General features: G+C 40.3%; 2 protein-coding genes across 3 annotated transcripts; both read right to left on the bottom strand.

Annotated features, from left to right (window-relative positions):
• Nucleotides 1–172: 172 nt before the first annotated feature.
• adpgk (ADP-dependent glucokinase) lies at nt 173–7894 on the bottom strand. Of its 2 annotated transcripts, none has more exons than XM_071513440.1 (8): nt 7786–7894; nt 6113–6356; nt 4822–5047; nt 4661–4723; nt 4192–4312; nt 3690–3886; nt 2822–2920; nt 173–2639 (listed from the first exon to the last, which is right to left on the bottom strand). In XM_071513440.1, exons 2-8 carry the CDS (start codon nt 6337–6339, stop codon nt 2076–2078), a joined length of 1497 nt encoding a protein of 498 aa, XP_071369541.1. In that variant the 5' UTR covers nt 6340–6356; nt 7786–7894; the 3' UTR covers nt 173–2075. The 2 variants fall into 2 exon arrangements, with proteins under 2 accessions (XP_071369541.1, XP_071369542.1); XM_071513441.1 differs by having other exon boundaries at nt 173–2636.
• Nucleotides 7895–10220: 2326 nt separating this feature from the next.
• Nucleotides 10221–20086, bottom strand: snx22 (sorting nexin 22). The gene is made up of 7 exons (XM_071513443.1): nt 19778–20086; nt 15930–16013; nt 15325–15429; nt 14643–14737; nt 13955–13987; nt 12178–12245; nt 10221–11384 (listed from the first exon to the last, which is right to left on the bottom strand). The coding sequence occupies exons 1-7, from the start codon at nt 19865–19867 to the stop codon at nt 11257–11259; spliced, it is 603 nt and encodes a 200-aa protein (XP_071369544.1). The 5' UTR covers nt 19868–20086; the 3' UTR covers nt 10221–11256.
• Between the last annotated feature and the right edge of the window lie 113 nt (nt 20087–20199).

Below are 20199 nucleotides of genomic sequence, written 5' to 3'. Positions count from 1 at the left end.
AAAAGTGCTCTATAAATACAATGAATTATTATTTGTTCCAGCACAAGTACTGAACTGTTTTTTTTTTCCTTTTCAAGTGGGTGTCATTAATGTCCCAATAAAACTTCCCCAACATTGATAAAGATGCACACCAGTCCGCACCACAACAACAGAGCCAAACACTTGTCTTCATATACATTTTAATGACAAACTACAAGTAAATGAGACTTGTTGACAGTTACAAAATTAAAAACACAAAATAAGAAATAATAAGTAATTTGAGATAGATTGTACTTGCTAACAAAAAAAATGAATGGGGATTCAGAGATAAGGCTACATTCACCTTCGCAGGTGCCTGTTCAAGCACACCTGTCACTTCCTAGTGCAAAGAATCCGTCCTGCTGAATAAGATGCCATACATTTGTTTTGTATATTTGCATTAAGACTCTATTATTGCATGCCTTCAGTGGCCATTTGAGGTATACAAACACATAGTTCTGACAGTTACAAACATCTTACTCGATGTGGTCATTTCCAAGTAAGTTCACTTTTTCTTTGTCAGGAAAAAAAAAGTGTAATTTACCTATATGTTAGTTACAATAACATGAGTCAGGAATCTTGTTTAAATTCCCAATAGAAGACTAGCAGTATGTTACACAGGCCAGCTTATTGGATTTCCCAGCCAATCGTGTTATGCAACCACATTTTGTACAAGTAAGGAAAAGCAAAGATTGAAAAAAAATAAAAATAAAAACAAATGTGGGAGAAGAATGGTACAAACCAAGACCCAAACGCTGGACAGCAGCCCTGCTAACATATGATCTACACCTCATTTCAAAACATACCCATTCTTCCCCAAGCTGGCTTTATCGCCAACTGAACCTTTAGGTAAATTAGCTGGCATCTGATTGTTAACTAAGCTTTAATGCATAACATGGCTGTACGAACTTTAAAACAATGTCTTAAGTCAGTTTTTAAAGTTCCCAAAATAAGTCGAATATTTCACTATTCTATCAAAAACCAATAAGTGAGCTTTGTGTAACTGGCCCAGGAATCCATGATGTAGAGCAAGCAACAGTGACTATAATGACACTCCACTGTTGTTTGCTCCTAAACTAAAACGTCTTTACTGCTGGAGTGTTTAGGCCAAAAGTGAGGAAACACAAAGTCTTCTTTACAAGTTTTCTTACTCTCTAGAATTCTTATCCTTTCAGGACAGATTAAAAGAAAAAAAAAAAAAACGGATGAAAAGTCAAGTATATTTAGATAAGAGTTATATTTAAGTCGGACAATCTGAGATTTGATACCCGTGTGAGAATTACTTTTTCAATATTTTACTAGTTCTTCTGAACTTTCTACTGACTATTTTAAGTGAATGCACCAAAAGTTTGACTGACAGTTTAGACAGGAAGAGATACAGGGGGAAAAAACAACAACAAAATATATTTTTAAGCCTAACATCAATAATACCACTTAGATTCTACAAAATTACAGGATTACAGTTACAAGATTTAGAGGGTAACATGTTCATCAGTTTCCAGTCAAACTGAATAGTTTAATAGATTATATATTTCTGATTTGATGAAATGTTTTATTTTAAGTTTGTGGCTGGCTCTGAATATGAATAAAACATAACAATTTCTAAATTCTTTTTTTTATTTCAAGGCACTGCATATTGAAGATATGCATGTCATAGTAAATTAGGTGAGCCAACAAAACTCTTTGGAGTTTGTGAAGATGACTTTGAACTGTGCCCACTGCATAGTTAGTGGCCGCCCTACAGCCCAGTCAGACCCAGATCTGTGGTGTTCTGCTCCACATTCTGTGTCCGCAGGAGGATTAGAAAAGGAGGGGAGAACAGATGGGATCAAAGCAGGCTGGAAGTGTCATGAGGCAGGATTTAAAACTGTAGCAGCCAATCACATTCTTAAACTCATTGGACCGAGCTTTGGGAAGGAAGACACGGAACCTGGTCCAGGACAAGGAGGTCTGCATGGGTCCAGAATCCATGACTCCACCGCAGAACCAAAGCTACAGTACAAACTTCACTGAGGGAGCAACCCCACCAACGTTGTTCAGACAAACTTCACCCAGCCTTAAAATGGCTGCTGGGGCTTCAACTCAGAGTATACTAGTCCCTCTGCTGAGATGGCGTCGCCGAGCCCTACTGTCCGAAGTGGCTGCTTGCAGACCAGCACAGGCGTGAGGTGGAAGGTGACGTTGCCGCGGCGCCACACGGTAACGGGGTCTGCCGGGTTTAGGGACAACTTCACCTGGGACTCAGCGTGTGAGCTGTGAAACTCTGTGGGGGCTTGGAGCTCCACCTTGCTGACATCAACGGACCGGAGGCCGCAGGCCTGAGTGCTGGCCACACGCGCTCCAGCCATCACCGCCGCCGCCTGGTTCCCCCAGTAACCGTCTACCGTAACTAGGATGTGGTAGGCCAGGGTGTGGAAGTGAATCCGAGTAAGGTCCGCCTCCGACGAGGGGTCGCTGCGGCCGTGCTGCTCCAAGATCCAGAGGAGTATGTCGCTGACCCGGCCCACGTCCGGTACGCCCTTCCAGGAGGCCAAGTCTGCATGAGGCCCCTCGCCGGCCTGGGCCAGGAACAGCAGCTCCTGCTCATTCAGCCCAATGGAACTGACTATAGGCATGACCTGCTAACAGAAAAAAAGACCTTCAATTAAATACACAGGAGCCATTGGGGTTGAACAGAATTTCAGCACACTCATCTATTCTCTGCCGACATCAAAGATTTCCCCTTTTTTCTTTCAACTTTGCGAAGATCAGTGGAGAAAACAAATCCTTATTCTAGCACAGCTGTTTTTGACTCGACATGTACCTCCTGCATGATGCTGTTCATGTAGTCTTTGTCGGTCATGCTCGCCAGCTCCAGGTGGATGGGAACCTCTGCACGGATGTCAGATATGGCTGCCACAGCCTGCAAATAGGATGAAAGACCAAGGAGTTAGACAAGCTACCAGACACAAAGTTTATATCATTTGCAGAGATGGGACAATATATTGAAATTCAATATATCGCAATACAAAAATGTGACAATACATTTCGTGGGGCAGAAAAATGAATCGTGATATTAGCTCAATTTTATTCTGCTGCAATAATCACAATTGAGACGGCTTGCCCATCATAGTTTCACAAGCTCTCCATCCAAATTATATTAATTGCACTTTGTAATGACATTTTTAAATTGTTGTTTACATTCTAGCAAGCCAATGCGACTGCTAGAAAGACCTATGGCTCAGAAATAAACCTAATTCTGCACAGTCAGATGTTATTGTTGTGTTGTTGTTTACTTTTATTTATTACATCATATCGTGATTGTATCGAATCGTGAACCCCATATCGCGTATCGAATCATATTGTGAGATAAGAATATTGTCCCATCCCTAATCATCTGCAGCATTGCCATGTGACCATTCATGTATATTCCTGACTTCTGGTCAACGTTTTGGGAATAATAATATAACAATTATCGTGATGAATATCATTTCAATTTTAGTTTTTAGTTTAGCTTGTTAGACATGGCCCTCGATCCTTACTATGTGTTGCTTGTAATTTTGGCAATCAAAGAATCTAAGATTTTTCTACTGTTGCACGCTAAAATCCTAAAATGTAATGTAGACAGAGTTAAAAAAAACAAAAGAGGTGTCAAAACCCTAAAGGAAAGCTGTTAGTCCTTGGTCATGGACCTCTTTCAGCCTCTCCTCCCACAGCTGCCTCCCTTGTCCCTCCATCATGTGCAGGCCGGAGAGGACCACCAGGTCCGGCTGGAACTCCTCCAGACTGGCCACAAACGTCTCCAGAGAGCTCATCTCCCCGTTGGACACATCGTGAGAGAAGATGAAGCGGTTGGCTTGAGGCGCCTGGGTTGAACCCCACTGTTCACCTAGAGACAGAGGCAGAGGCAGAGACTGAGGAGGTGGGACAGCCTCGCTACACAGGACACAGCTGTAGCATCACACATGCAGTAGAGATGCAGCTCACTGTCTGTGTGGCAGGGGCAAGTGTGGTTTCTGGGGTATGTGCTTTTTCAGAAACAGGATGCTCAGTGGAGTTGGTGGACCACAAAGAGGACACAACCTTGACCTATAAGGACGGAGGCGCTGTTGGGCCATGCTGGATGGTGCAGTCCTCTGACATGCAAGAAATAAAGACCTGGTGGAGGAACAGGCTCCTCCTCTTGCTCCCTACCTGCTTTATACTCCAGGATGAGGTGATACTCATCCGTCTCCTGCAGGGAGTCTGGGGGAACAACTATCTGCTCATCCAGCATCTCATGAAGTTTAGGACCAACTGGCCCACATAACAAAACCTGAGGGAAAAGAACACTCAGCTGTAAGTATGACACTTTTTCACCCTGTACTGTGTACGGTCGGAACTGTGCTTGAAAAAATGTCCAAAGTAGCAAAATAATGCCCAAAAATGCAATGAAAGATTTGCTCCTACATTTGTAGGCCAGGGATTCTGCACAACAGCAGAATACCTTGAATTTGCCTTGAATGCCTTTGAATTGCAAACTCAACATTACGTAATTGTCCCAAACTGATGAAACTGACTGACTTGCAATTCAAACCTTCACTGTGAACAGACACATGTTTAATAGCTCAATGATTCTAAGCAGGTTGAAGAATTTACAATATAAGAATACAATTTACTGTACCATTAGATCTGGGTATGTGGCGAGCTTCTGACCAATGAGTGCAGCGTTTCCTCCAACATACAGCTGAGAGAAGACAAAAGCAAGATTTATCAGGAGGAAGATGAGCCAGAAGAGACTTGAGGGACGCCTCTTTACTCGCTTGGGGAGTAAGGTAGCCTTACCTTCGCACCAGGATACTCTGCTGCTGCACGTGCAATCCTCTGAAAGACCTCCTTGTCACTGAAGAAACGCTCGGCAGCTGCTCCCCGTCTCATGTAATGGATGAAGGCTTCCTTCAAGTCCTCTTTGGAGTGCAGCACTTCATGATCCAGGCCTGTGCCAGGATCCACAGCCAAAGCCTGCAGTAGTCCCACTCCAGAAACAACCACGTCCACACAGGCATTCACCCTTGAAAAGAGAAGGAATAATGACAACTATGGAAAAATATAATGCAGGGTATGTGATAGTTACTTAGCAAAAATTCCTGTTTGAACTAGAAATAATCCTGAAACACTTACATACAGACTTTTGGAATAAATTATTTTATTCTTTTCCCTAAAAAGGTCTGGTGTCAATTATTACTAATTAAGTAAATGTGCCCAAGTTTTGTGCAGATACCAATATGTCTGTGAAATGTCAATATCAGCTTCATTTTGAAAGTAACTGCACACTTAACATGGAGGAAAAACTAAACGTGCTTAAAAAACCCCACAGCTGATGCATTTCATTCAGTTCTCATTTGACTGTTAGCAACAGACAAACCTCCTTAGCAACAGTCTGTCCATCCCTCTAGTGGGCTGTCTTTAAAGTCCAACCAATCATCAGCTGACACCTTTTTCAAATCCTGAGCCAGTTTGTTATTATGAAGCAGCTGTAGAGACGGTATAATGCACTGCCATCTTGAGCCAAGCCATCTGAGCTGGGACTGACTCATGATAATACATTACTTCAGATTGGCAGAACCTTGGACTACAGGCTCTTTGACTTGATAGTGGCATTCCCAAAATGCCACTATCTACTGTAAATGGCTGCAAGAGCACAGATTTAGTGTCAAAAATTGGCTTCAGTCTATTTATAGTATCTATAGTTTTTTTTTTTTTTTACTATTTTTCACATTTTAGAATAATAGTAAAGACATCAAAACAATGAAATAACACAAATGGAATTATACAGTGACCAAAACGGTGTTAAACAAATCAAAACTATCTTATATTTTAGATTCTTTAAAGTAGCTGCCCTTTGCCTTGATGAAAAGGCAAAGGCTTTGGAAAGAAATTCATACATAGGTGTCAACTTCACTATTTATATTTGTCTAAGAAACAAATTTAAAGCATTTAAGCATAAGCCTTTAGATCAAAATGGCAATGAAAAGCATAGTACATTCAGTCAGGTGTGTCCAAACTGTTGACTGGTAGTGTATAACTAACAGCAGACGCTACATCTGTTTCTAATGTATTTCACAGGCCGACTCACCCTACTGCCACTTTGCTCCACTGCCGGGTCGGCAGAGTTATCAGAGTCTCCCAGGCAGCGGAGATGACCCGCTCGAAGCCCGGCTGGTCGCTCTGGCTCTGAGGCGGAGACTGGAGGGACGGCAGGTTTATGTACTGCAGGATCTGCTCCGGCAGCTCAGGGCCGGCTTGGTAGAAGTAGCCAACAGCTAAAGCCAGCAGGGCAGCTGCTGCAGCCTTCCTCCACATGATGCTGCCACACACTCCTGCAACAAGGAAACAGGAGTGAAGTCTCTCACATCTGACCAGCAGCTACGTCAGCGTTCAACACAGCTTAACTAATCCATCTCGGTTATTGATAATGACATTGAGGGGTTGTGCACAGCAAGGGTGGAAGTACCTAATTACATTTACTCATGTTACTGTAATTGAGAAGCTTTTTTGTGTACTTGCAATTTGAGTATTTTTATAGTCAGCAATTTTATATTTAATTAAGGATGATTTGACTGAAACTAACACACTTCACTACATTTTAAATCACAAATTTTGTCGCTCTCCATAAGCAACAGAAACTGCACCATTGTAAATTGACCAATTGTGGAGCCATCTGCAGTGTGAAGAGTAATCTGGCTTTACTTTGTTTGTACACTTTATTTTGAAATTTCATCTTTTTCCAATTAAAAGAATCTAGTTTGAACTCAAATGGTGGATATATCTCTTTTCTAAAAAGTAACTCAGTAACTTTTACTCAGAGTAAATTTTTCATGAGCTACTTTTTACTTTTAGTTCAGTAGATTTTTACATCAGTACTTTTACTTCTACTTAAGTAAAATATCAGCAAAGAAAGTAACAATACAATACTAATACACCTGGTGTACAGGTGAACTGGCATCTTTAATGCAGAATACCACTCAGCTTCAGACAGTGTAATCAGTATGTCAGTACATTTAAGTCCCTAAACAGCCTCACTGTATCATACTGGACTACCAGCTAATACACTGCAGTGCTGTCAGGCACACACACGTCATCAAGATGTCAAATCTGGAGCTGCTGCACAGAAAATCACTTGGCTTGGTAAACATGATCAGATTGACTGTGACAGCTCCATGGAGGAGTTTCAAAGTTGTTTTCTAAGGTATATATAGTATATATTGAACCTTAAATAAAACTCAAACAAGATGCACAGACACATCATGTTTGAGGCTTTATATCCAAGTGAGTTTCGTGCAGATCACATCATGTACCCTTCTCTGCAGATAATTCCCCTCCCAGCTTCTGTTACCAGCTCCTCTTTCATTCTGGATCAGCTCCAGATTTATATCTTGATGGCATTACAGCTTAAAATCTTACCTCTGCTCTTCTGCCCAGGGGGATAACATTAATACAAGTCATCGAGTGGTATTCCCCTTTAAGCTGCCATCACGCTATGCCCTTTCCCTGCCACTCCTAACATAGATGGGAGTACTTTATGGTACAGTATACAGTATAATGTTACAGCTAACGTGGAGAGCCAGAAGTGGCTAGCTAGCCACTGAGGCAGTTCATGAAAGATAATCTGACAGTAGCAGCATTAACCAGCTCGGCTTGGCAAGCAATCTAATTTAGTGACAAGCACTGCAAGCAAAGACTTTATCTACCTAAGCTTGCTAGCTTGTTTTAAAAGCTAGCCAGGATTAAAGTAGGCAGGTAACTAACCTCAGGACCGAAATGTGCAGACTCCAAGCTTGGCAGTCGAGGAGGCGATCGTATTTCCTGGTATTTTGCAGAAACTGCCTTTAGCTTACTGGCTGTTGCTGGTGGCAGAAGTAACTGTGGAAGTCATTGAAGGAGCAATGATTGGGAAAGACAGCCTGCACGAATCGGAGCACCTACTTCCGCCTACCGCGTAGCGCATGCGCCGTGGCAGACTACAAGCTAAAAGAAGCTGACTGGGTTGAACCCAACCAACCCGCTTTACCTTTTCAGTGCATGGTTAGTGGGCAAGTACACCCATGCCATTTACACTATTTATTTGTTATTATTATAAGGTCATTATTACCATGCGGTCTCTTTCACCTTCAGTTTCTCAAATATAAGAAGATAGAATAGATAAGAAAGATTTGTTTTATTTGTGTCACTCCTCAACGCACAGATCACACAGAGTAAAGTGTATTAGATAGCAAGGCATTTAAATACTACAATAAACACATTACCCCATTAATGACAGGAAAAAAGGGCCCCTCTATTTCAAAATACGTTAGTAAGAAGCACACACTACCAGCTGCTTTCAGTTAGTCTACTACTACTTAATCTTTTCTCCTGGAAATGTACTTTTCTTAAATACTTCTATATTTTTCAGCTAGAGACTGCCACCTTTAAAAAATTCAGGAACTTTAAGAGATGTGTGGATGCAACTCTTCAATTCTCTCTCTCTCTCTCTCTCTCTCTCTCTCTCTCTCTCTCTCTCTCTCTCTCTTTGAGTCTCTACACTTTTTTAACTTTTTAATGTCAGTGAGTCAATAGTGACAACTGATGGACAGATTGTTTTGAAACATTAACTCTTTCTAATGAATTAAACTTTTTACCCTTTCAATCTGAAACAAGCACATTTCTAGCTTTTTTCACTTACTAACCACTCTGGTCTTGTAATTCAGTGATTCTCAACCTTTTTCATATCAAGGACCCTAATTTAGTCCACATTAGGGCCACAGACCCCCCATTTGATGAGATTTCGTCTCTCTGACCTAAATCTGAGAATATTTTTATTGTTAGATATGATTTTGTCCAGAATCCCATGACTATATTGTGGGTAGAGAGATAACAGAGAAACTATGATCAAAACAGTCTTTCTTCTACATTCTGTATTGTGTTAACTTCTTGTAAATGAAATAATGCTGAAGTTTAACAATTCATCAATTTGCTGGGGACCCCTGGCGGTTCCCGGACCCCACGTTGAGAACCACTGTTGTAATTAACCAAATAGCCCAGGCTCATAAAAACCAAGTGAAAAAAACACCCCACAGCCATATAACAGACATAATTGAACTCATCTTTTCTTCCTCCCTTTTGTCCCACAGGCAAAAGAGCCTGAATTTTCAGCCTGAGACGCTTGTCACTACTTGCAAACTATTTCCCCCGAGGCTGTGGTGAGGAGTGGTGGCTGAGGGGGAAACGTCTCCCTGCTGACTTCTGCACCTAAATATAAAGCATTCATTCCAAAATCGCTAAATATCCATTTTGTCTGTAAGACTTGTTACCTGAAACTGAGTCATCACTGAACCTTTTAAGGATGAATTCAGACAGTCCCATCCTCAAAAATATAGTTTCTGTATTTTGTAAACAAGTGCTACATGAGCTAATATCCTTAAAAGAGTCATTTTGTGATAGAGGGTGTCACTTCTCAAATGGTGGATATCTCATTTTGGAACGTAACTCATATCTCTCCTGACCAGAAGCAACTGAAGTTCCCCGTCAAATTGAATGCTGCACCATTTGAAGTCTTTACTCCTAATGCTGCAAAATGACTGCTGGCATGAAACAATACTTTATTAGCCATCTGAAGACAATATTTTTAGGGGATTTAATGAATACTTTTTACCAAACAAGAAAAGGGAATCTCAACAGCATTTTGGAATGAAAATGAAACCCTTGGTAGTGTTTTTTTTTCTTCCTGTTTTTCCTGCTCTTCATGATTTTCAGCTGAGGCTATTTGTCATTATGTAAATTTCATTGTGTGGATTTGTTTTGTCTGCTTGCTCACACCAAAGCACACCAACGTTACTCAGGCAGTCTAAACTATCCTTTAAACTTTTTTGTTTTTACAAAACATAACTTCTTGGGCTCACTGCAAACAACATAGGCTAGGAGTCTTTAACGTTTCTGTGCACAGACCAAAAAGATGTGAAACTTCAACAGGTTATGTACATAATGCTTACGTCATAAAGCAGGATTTTGTAATTTGGATTAGAGTATCCTAATGTTTTTTAACAAGGGACTTTTGGTCTGTAATATGCAAACATCCCTCCAACACAATATTATGATTTGTCTGGAGAAAAAGAGGAGAATCTATACATCACTGTCTCCAAAAGATGTTTTCCTGCCTTGAACATTTAAGAATGTTGATTTCCCACACAAGCCACACCCGATGAGTCAAGTTTCCACTTTATTATCAAGGAAAAGTTTGAAGTACATCTATATGGCAACAACAAATACAATTGGTTACAAAACTGCTTCAAAATACAATACAGTGAACCATTATCCTCCACCCCAGTATTTGACATGTGAGAGGTTTCAGGACGGTTATATATGACAAAATACTCAGCTAGAATATTGCTGAATTATTTTAAAGTGAGTGTGTGAGAAACTGCAAGTCCTTCCTGAGTGCTTTAACACTTCATGACCTCCTTTATGAAACATTCCTGGAAAGTATTGTCCCATTTCTCTGGACTCGTTTTAAATTGTACTGCTCACTGAACCTTTGACAAACTAAAAATGTAAACAAAAATAATCTTTAAAAGTGAAATATCTATCTGGCCCTTGGTTATCAAGTCATTTTATGAATTCATCTAAACTCCTATACTGCCCCTCTACTATAAAATGATATTCACAACTATTAAGTTCTCACTAAAATTACTAAAAGACCTTAGTATCTTTTCACTGTTGGCTATTAAAAACACAGCCTTTTCACATTTTCATCAAATCTGATCAATATCTACACATTTTGTCTCCATCAGTGTTCCTACAGTAGAAAAAAATCACAGCTCATTTTCTAGCTAAAAAACATTGCAACACAAGATGAACGACTATGATTATGTCTGCTAAATACATCTATGAGTTTCAAGCTGCATTTTGGTATTTGGCCTCAACATGAGATTTTCAAAGTGCTATAACAAGGCAGAATGGTATTGATGTATAACAACAGGTGGAACATGGCAATAACAATGCCTGGTTACAAAACAAAAACTGACAAACTGATTACAAAACATAAGCAGTTGTGGTTCTGTAGGGCATTCTGGATAAAAGCATCCACCATATAACGCCATATTTTAGGTTATATTATTCCTTTATGTTACATTATTGCGTGACGATGGCTTTTTCGTTTACCAATCCCTCTAGATTTGTACATTTTGATGTACAATTGATATTTTGATGCACAAAATCATACAAACTGTGCTTTTAATTGCAGCCCTATAAGGAAGCGGCGGGGCCCGGCTCGGTCAGACTGGGACTGGACTTGGTGGAGGCAGTGAAGCTCACCCGGACGTCCCGGGGGTAGAAGCCCTGCAGAACCCCGTCCACAACCACATCTGGGAGACCTGGAAGACAGCACACGTTACCCCACAAAACCCCCTTCAGCCCCTCATAAATCTATACTCTGTGAAATAAGATTTAATGCTTTACAATGGCTCAATTCCAGGGTATAACCTGTGTATCAACCTATGGAAAAGGATTGTGTGTTACTACTTAATGAGGATCCCCCTTCCATAAATTACCTTTCCATGGGCATTACCATAGGTTAGTACTTGGAATTAAGTATAAAGTGGTATCATGAAATTAAAAACAAACAAACAAATTCATTCCTCAACCCTACATAACAATTTTGGACATTAATTAATTCCCAGTATTTATTGATAAAGACTATAATAATAGAAGTAACTGCATTTTGAAAAATGTTAGTATTGTGTAAGCAAATCACAATAGTTTTCATACTGAATCTAACTTCCTTGTTATCAAACAGGTGTTGCAATAAGTTGTATTTAGTGTCTTGCTCAAGGACACTTGGACAGGATACATGGCTGTAGGGAATCAAACCTTTTGGTTACGGGATGGTCTCTAACCACTAGCCACTCTACCAGTGTGCTGCCCAATGTGACTGGAGTGTAACATGCTGCGATTAGTTAAAAGAAAAATCCACCCTAAACTCCACTGTCGTGTACATTTGTCCAGTTATCCGTGGGAATAAGAAAAAAAACCCCAAACAACAAAATGGACCCAGGAATGCAAAGGTACATCATAGATAGCTGTTTTCTGATAGAGTTAAAATGATTTAGGGTGGATTCTTCCTTTAACACAAAATTCTGACTACAGAAGATACAGATCCTTTCCTACCTGATGTGCAGTCGGAGATGTACGGGTCCTGGAAAAATCCCAACACACGCTGATGCGATAACTGGTAACTGAGGAAACAAAGAGATTATTGTCAAAAGGCACAAACATTCTATAAAGCTAAAGGTTCTCGAAGGATTCAAATATGTATGGCTAATATTAAGGCATGTGGAGCATAGTCCCATCTGTTCATTGGTATAGCTGTAGTAGTGTACCATGCCATAAGCAAACTGGCATAGTGTGGCATGTTTTCCCATTAGGTTTTGGCCTGGTTTGGTTTGGGCGTGTTAGTAGCATTCTGATGAGGTTTGATGCTGGCACACTTTTAAAGGCTGCCACAGATATCTTCATTACACACACAGGCCCAAGCTTGCCCTGTTTTCTAATGGAAGAACAAACAGTGCTGCTGACACCAGTGGTGGGTAGAGTACTGAAAATCTATACTCAAGTAAAAGTACAATTACTCCCATAAAAAATGACTCAAGTAAAAGTGAAAATTACCATTTGAGAAACCTACTCAAGTAAAAGTAAAAAAGTACCTGGTTAATAAATTAGTCAAAGTACAAGTTACTTTCCATTTTAATATTTTTTTAGGGTGTGCGGGCCAGTGCAAAATAATGAAAAAACAGCACTTGTTGATAAAACTTTCTTAGCCCTTTATAAAACAGAATATAAGTCTGTTTAACTCTAGTATTTACCGACATTATCAAAGTAAACCAAACCTATTACAGCCCCAAAATGCAGTAGATACCGAATACAATACAATTAATTAAAACTCAGATTTTCTGTTCTGTAGTATTACTCCCTGTACCAAGACCTCAGTCAATCAACTAGAGAATGAAAACTTCTCTCCATTCACATTTTTCATTTGGGGATACCCATTTGTTGGAAGCTGCCTCTTGTTCTGGGTTTTGCATCGCATCATCACATTGTGGTCAAAAGACAGGCAGTGCTTATTTTTCTTCCAGGCAGCTGGCAACTTGGCCTCTGCAGTAGAGATGCTCCTTGCTCGCTCTCCCCCCCCCACACTCAATCCCCACATTTAGAGCAGACTAGTTGTAACAAAGGTATAAATGGCAAATGTAGTGAAGTAAAAACTAGATTACTGGCTCAAAAATATACTCGAGTAAAGAGTAGAAGTACAGTTTAAGAAAAGGAACTAAAAGTACTTATGTGCGTTACTTGTAATGTGTTACCACCCACCCCTGCACTTAACCATAACTATAGTCTGGGGCGCCGTGTTGGGGTAACAGGGGTACTGACTAACTAGGGCCCCAAGCTGAAGGAGGACCCTTAAAGTGTCTGGACTAAAATGTCTTTTTTGGTGCTTAGGTGTATATTTATAACTATGAAATACTTCTATTTCACATTGCTCTGGTTGTGTTGAGTTATCTGAGACAAACAGGAATAAGCAGGGATACAATTTGGTGAAGGTTTTTCCTGTTCAGACTAAGACTAAATTGTCCTCCCTAGACAGATTTTGAACATGGGACAACTGGTGAAAGTTTGGTTGTAAACAGCAGATTAGCATCAGGGTAGCACACAAAACCCACATTTTCGGTTAGGGATGTTTTTCAAGAATCGATTTGAGGTGTGGATGGGTAAGACACAGAGGTTTGCCATAGATAGAAAATTGTGTGGGGATGAGAGGAAAGTGGAGTGGGCCTGGAGTCAGAAGTCCCCATAATTCCTTGCTGCACCCCTGGCCGCAGTTAGGCCCAGTACATGTACATAAAGGGTCTCGAAAAACAGGAAAATGCTATGCAAGTCAAGATCTCACCTGTAACTCTCAGTGTCCAAGTCATCAAGTGATCTGGAATAAGAACATGGCACTATTAGACAAGAGTTTCACTGCTCAAAGGAGACAAATAAAGGAGTCAAAATAATGATTTATGGGCTCGAGCGTGATACATTTACTCTGTGGCTGAAATAATTGCTGCAATTTTACTGTACTTGCTTCCGCTTTTCAGGCAGTTGCTTTGCTCTGTGTGGGATTAGAAACGCTGCAGGCAGGAACTCCCATGTGCTCACATACATGCTGACTCATTTTTAAAATCAAAAGGGATACACTGCCCTCTGGTCGTCTCCCTTCCTTATTTCACACAGGTAATATGCTTTACGATTACATTTTATACGGTATTTCTGATTTATTTGATAGTGTACAGAGGAGACAGAGAGAGAAAATAGAGAATGACATGTAATAAAGATAGTGAACCAGATTCAAACCCACAACACTGAAATAAGTAGGTGCTTTAAGCCCTGATATGCTGTTCTATATTTACACGTTTCTCCCTCCCTGGTCATCATCACATGGTGGGTTAGTGCGAGTAGTGCTGCTCCACACCGCCGTGAGAAATGTTTCTGCTGTTTTTATTATATTGCCGCCTTGCTCCCGATCCAAATATAGAGGAGCCGAATATAGCCGAGAGATGCATCTTGAACCTGGCTGGAGCCTATAGAGGACTTACTCCAGGCTGCTGATCTTGTTCCCCGTGTGGAAGTGTTTAACATGGAGGAAGTCCAGCAGCTCCTGCGGCACGTCTTCGTTTTGATAGATGATGTCCTGGCCGGCAAAGAATAAACCAACTTGTAAAAAGGTATTTTGGTTCAGTGGATTAAAGGCTATTTAATGGCTTGTCAGCAAGAATGTCAAGGTTTTTTTTATTTTCAAGGTTCGGGAATCAGTTTTAGTCACATAAAGTGACAAAATGCAAAGTGCGTGAATACTAAAGGCATACTGTAGTCTAATAATACACTACTAGTCAAATGTTTGGACACACACGCACGCACGCACACACACACACACACACACACACACAATTTTTCATATTTCAGAATAATAGTAGACATCAAAGCTATGAAATAACACAAATGGAATTATGCAGTGACCAAAAAAGTGTTAAACAAATCAAAACTATCTTATATTTTAGATTCTTTAAAGTAGCCGCCCTTTGCCTTGATGGAAAGGCAAAGGCTTTGGAAAGAAATTATATAGAAATATACGTTGAAATCGTGATGTAGCATGAGGATATATTTTCCTTATTGCTATACAACATGATTAGTAGTAGTAGTAGTAGTAGATTCTGAACACCATCTTGCTGCCTATGATGCCATATGCACTGAACAGTTTTGGACTGGTGAGCTCCTCACCTGGATGTAGTCCTCCAGCTCCTGCCTCCTCTGCTCCAGAGGCTTGGTCCTCAGATGGGGGTTTCTTTTGCTGGGGAAATCAGGAGTCTGGATAATCTTCCTGAGCTGCAGGTACCAGTAGATAACACTTTAACCTTCAAATCAACTCAAAATGAACAGTCCATGCTAGCGCACGACACATAAACAGAATGAAACTGAATCACCTGGATGAGGTAGAATTCTTCCTGCTCTACAAATTGATAAAATAAGGCCTGGGCTGTGTTGTTAAAGTCACAATTAATGGAGAAATTACTTTTTCATCATGTCGTACCCCTATTTAACAATAAATTACAGTGCAAAACTTCTACTAATGTAAGTGTGTACCTATCTGCACACATAGTATACACATAGTTACACCTGCATGCACAAGATCCAAAAAGCAAAACCTGTATTGCTCCAAAACATGACTATAGGTAAAATATAGGAAAATATAGGTAGAATATAGGAAATAAAGAAGGGGAAACCTAACCTATATTCATGTTTTGGAAAGGACAAATAAATAATTCACTCAGTAACACATAAATATACATTTGTGAGAGTAGGAATGGCAGTTTCCATATACATACTTTTCTGTGGAGAGTCTGGAATTCACTGTGTCTTCTCAGCACATAATGTTTCCTCCCATTAAACAAGACATCAACTCTGAAGAGCTGTAAACGAGAGAGAGAGAGAGAGAGATAGAGAGAGAGAGAGAGAGAGAGAGAGAGATGTTAAAGACGAACAGTTTGAGGGTGTGAACAGTTATCAGAAAAGTGTTAATACAAGTCCTGCTGTTCCCAACAGAAATATATTTGCTTCATCTCGGAATTGTCTTCATCTTGCTCTTTTTGAGTAGACCTGCTTCTCTCAAATGGTCAGATTGTATTTGACTTAGAATGATGAAGAAAATCCAACTTTAAAGGCATCGTCAACCCAGCTTTAAAATGTGCTCTTTTTATTACCATCACTAATGTATACTGTCTTTATCATCCACCAAAATCTGAGCATTGTTCAAATTCAGTAACTGCAAGATAATCAAGCTTGTTTTGGGGCATTTTCTACTGTGATACAATTCGGAGAGAATGCGTGGGCGTTTCCTTTGCCCGCAGGCTGTGGGCGGGGCCTAAGTTGACTGACATGCCTATTCAAACTCAACATGTGGCAGCTGGAAATTAGGTCATGCTTTGTAAGGGTCAAAACGTCCCATTATGTATTCTTTTAATTCAGTATCTAAGAGTTTAGTGACGTTATTCACACCACAGGATGACGAAAATAGCCATTTTAATGAGAAATTGCATATTTTCGGGGGCTATCTCTGCCTCTTTAATCTCCCTGGAGTGCCATAACAATATGCAATGACCACATTTCTCCATGAGGAGGAGGCCAAGGGCTTCGCAGAACCATTGCATCATTAGGAAATCAGTGAAAAAAAGCCCTGCATGCTCTGCCTATCACAACTGTACACAACTGTACATAAACGACAGCAGTATGTTCCAGAGTTACTTCTACTTTCCTGAACGTTACTGTGTTGGGTCAAACCACTGAGAGCTGCAACAGACATTTCACTGTCAGACTGAGCGACAGAAAAACCTGGGACATTTACTTTACCATGATGCCTAATCCAGTTTATGTACGCAGAAACATACAGTGTTTGTCATGTCTGTTTGTTTGTGTGCTTATTTCTGTTTTCTCTTCTGTGGTTGTCCGGCAACATTTCTTCACAAAATGTCTGCTTAAAGGTGCTGTGTGTAGCATTTTAAACATCAATATATCATTGTCAAATTAATTGTGACATCTTGGTATAATTATTGTAAACAAATGATGATTGACAGTCTAACAAATAAGAAAATATGGGAATAAGAAAAATACACCACTAAACCACAAAATGGACCCAGAAATTCAAGGTACATCACTGATAACTGTTTTTTTTTAACTGTTTTAAGGTGGATTTTTCCTTTAAGTAATAGTCTCTCCATCACTAGGCCACACTGCCACCATGTCCTCACACATGAACATCTTGTTTTACCTTTCTATTTTTTTTTCAATTTTTGCAGGAGAACATTACCATCTGGATGTGAGCTAATGTGTGCAATCAGAAATAAACGAATCATAACAATCATCACTGTCTGGCTCTCCTCCTGCCGTCTGTTGACGTCTTTTTCTGCAGCAGGAGCACATTTCAGTGGTGAGGGACGGACAGAACAGCTCTACTGCAAGCAGGGGAGAAATGTCTGAAGACAATCAATTATATAAAGTCAAGGGTTCAATAATGCCTGCATGTCCGGCCTTAAGTAAGCAACTTTTTAAATACATACCTGCATTATTATGTTACTTTCTGACCATTGGTTGAAAATTCTGTAATGTTACAGCCAAAATAGATGCAAGACTGTGACAATCAATCATGGGTACAATCACCACTTGCCTTGTCGGTTTCCTACCACACATTCCTACCACACACACACACACACACACACACACACACAATGGGCTGTGTGTGTGTGTATTTGTGTGTGAGCATGAACACTTTTATATTAACCTCTAGGAATTTGGAATGGACTTAAACCTTAGTGACAGACCTATAAGTTTTTAGATGTGTCTGTATGTCCAAAAATATACACATGGCACTCCAAAGATGTTAGTGGTAGAAGTCTGGAACAGAATGAAGGTTGTGGTAGAAGCAGGGAAAACAAAACTAAAATAAAAATAAAAAAATCCTCACTGCAGTCCCTTCCAGAACCAAACAAAACAAACAAAAACCCTATTTTTAGTGTCTCTGCTGTGTTCAGCTAAAGCTCTGTGTTGCCTCTCACTGAACTGCACTTGGTTTTCAAGTCAATTCGCAAAATTTTGACACTTGATCTTTGAATTTCCCCCAGGAGATCAATAAAGTGCAATCTTTTCTTATCTTTAGTCACCTTGGCCTACTGATGCCTGATCCTTTCTGGTCGTTTAGTACCTGCGACTGGTCAAAACAGTCCGGTTCGTTGGACTATAAAGGTTCCAATAATATAATTTATAAAAGACATTTTCAGCCACATGGGATGGACCTCACGTCTGTGAATATCACCGGATATTTATACTGAACACTGACCAAGAACATTAATTCACATCAGACCATGCGAGAAGGATCGTCACTGCACATTGAAAACACAAAAGTATATGAAACATTTCCCAAAATAGTGTGCATTTTTTTCTTTTTCAGTTTCTCCACACATTTTTGCTTTCACCTTCTCTATATGACATCTGACCATTCCCCCTGCTCACAAAATGAGTCCCTCCTTGATCAAAACTCTTCTTCAGAGGATTGTGCAGACAAGTTATAAAAAAAGAAAAAATTTTTGGGGATGTTTACAGGATATAGTTTGTCCTGTCCCCACTTGATTATATAGATGAACGATGAAGCAAATAAAAACTTCTCATTATTTTATTGTGAGCCACAGCAGTAATTAGAGCAGTCAGGAATCAACAATAATGTAATTGAGGAGTACCAGTATTGTGCAGGACAAGCTCATGAATTTCTTCCTCGTACAGTTACAGTCTACAGCCATGTAGGGCAATGTGGACAAAAGATAACGCTAATCTACCATCTTGAGGAGTCTTGTGGCTCTAAAACTGACTTGAGGCCAGTTGAGTTCAGCACAACACGCCTCTGTGCTGCGGGTCAGCCGGAGCAAATTCCCCAGTCTGCTGTCAATTCTTGCCCTTTCTAAATCTAGGTGTAGACGTTGTTTACTACAGTTTCATAAATAGGTGCTTGTTCTCTGGGAGTCTGACATCCAAATAGATCTATTCATCACCAAGATTCACACTGGGGCCACGCACTGCTGAGCTTTCAAATGAGAAAAGTTTTTTGGGTGCTCACTCCACTAGACTAGTCTAGACTAGCACTTTAGATAAGCTTTAGATACACACTAAAACACACTAAAAGTCAATTTATGTATGTTTTTCCCTTTCCTTGCATTAATGGGTGTACAGGTAGGCCACACCTAAGCCAGTGGTTCCCAAGGGTCCTTGTAATGTAGGTCTCCAGCAACATGAGAGACTGATATTTTGCATATAGGCCGGAAGAAATCTGTACTAACTCTTCTAAGAACAATTTTAAAAAATAACTTCTTAGATGTAATTCCGTGGGACAAAATCTTGTCAAATATATACTATAAGTGGGTCCCTGGCATGAAGAAGTAAATGAAACCCTGACCGGAGCTCAGCCCCCCCGGCTCTTCCTGCAGGTTACCTGCTGATCGCAGCGCGCGCTCACCTGGTTCGGCTCACCTGACGTCACAGTTCTCCTTTACCAGACTACAGCCAGGAAAAGTTTTGGCATGATAACAGCGAATAGACGTTCATCGTGAAAGTATTAGAGAACCAAATAACGCATTTTACGCAGCTGTTAAGATAAAAGATAGACAACAGATTACACTGACAGTGTCCTCACCTTCTTCGTCTTTCCAGACTCATCCACTTCCCTCTCCATCGATGGAATCGACACTTCAATCATCGGGAAATAATAATCTTCCACCGGCATCGGACTTTATGAACGAGTCAACCACCTGTCTGCATGTGATTACAAACCGAAAGGTTGGTGCTTGAAACAGTTTGCTGTGCGTCCAGGAACTGAAACGTGTTGGCTGTTGCTCTCCCGTCAACACTCCCTCGCTTCCCCTGTGCTCCACCTACAAACTAATTGGACAAACCCAAAAGTCTCAGGCGGATCCAGGGCCATTAAAGGTGCAGTCCATGATTTGGGAGTAAAGGTTCAGCTGACTGCAAGTGCTGTTGGAAATACCGACTCAACAAAATGGTAAAAACAAAAGTTGGAATTTTCTATAAGACCCGAGTTGTCCAGATGTGACGTTT

This window comes from Centroberyx affinis, unplaced genomic scaffold, assembly GCF_046629955.1.
Source record: "Centroberyx affinis isolate AG114_WGS23_722 - 3 ecotype Tasmania unplaced genomic scaffold, CSIRO-AGI_Caff_v1 ptg007171l_1, whole genome shotgun sequence".
Classification (NCBI taxonomy): Eukaryota; Metazoa; Chordata; class Actinopteri; order Beryciformes; family Berycidae; genus Centroberyx; species Centroberyx affinis.
Note: the sequence above shows the minus strand (reverse complement) of the source record. Positions and strands in the feature narration are given on the sequence as shown.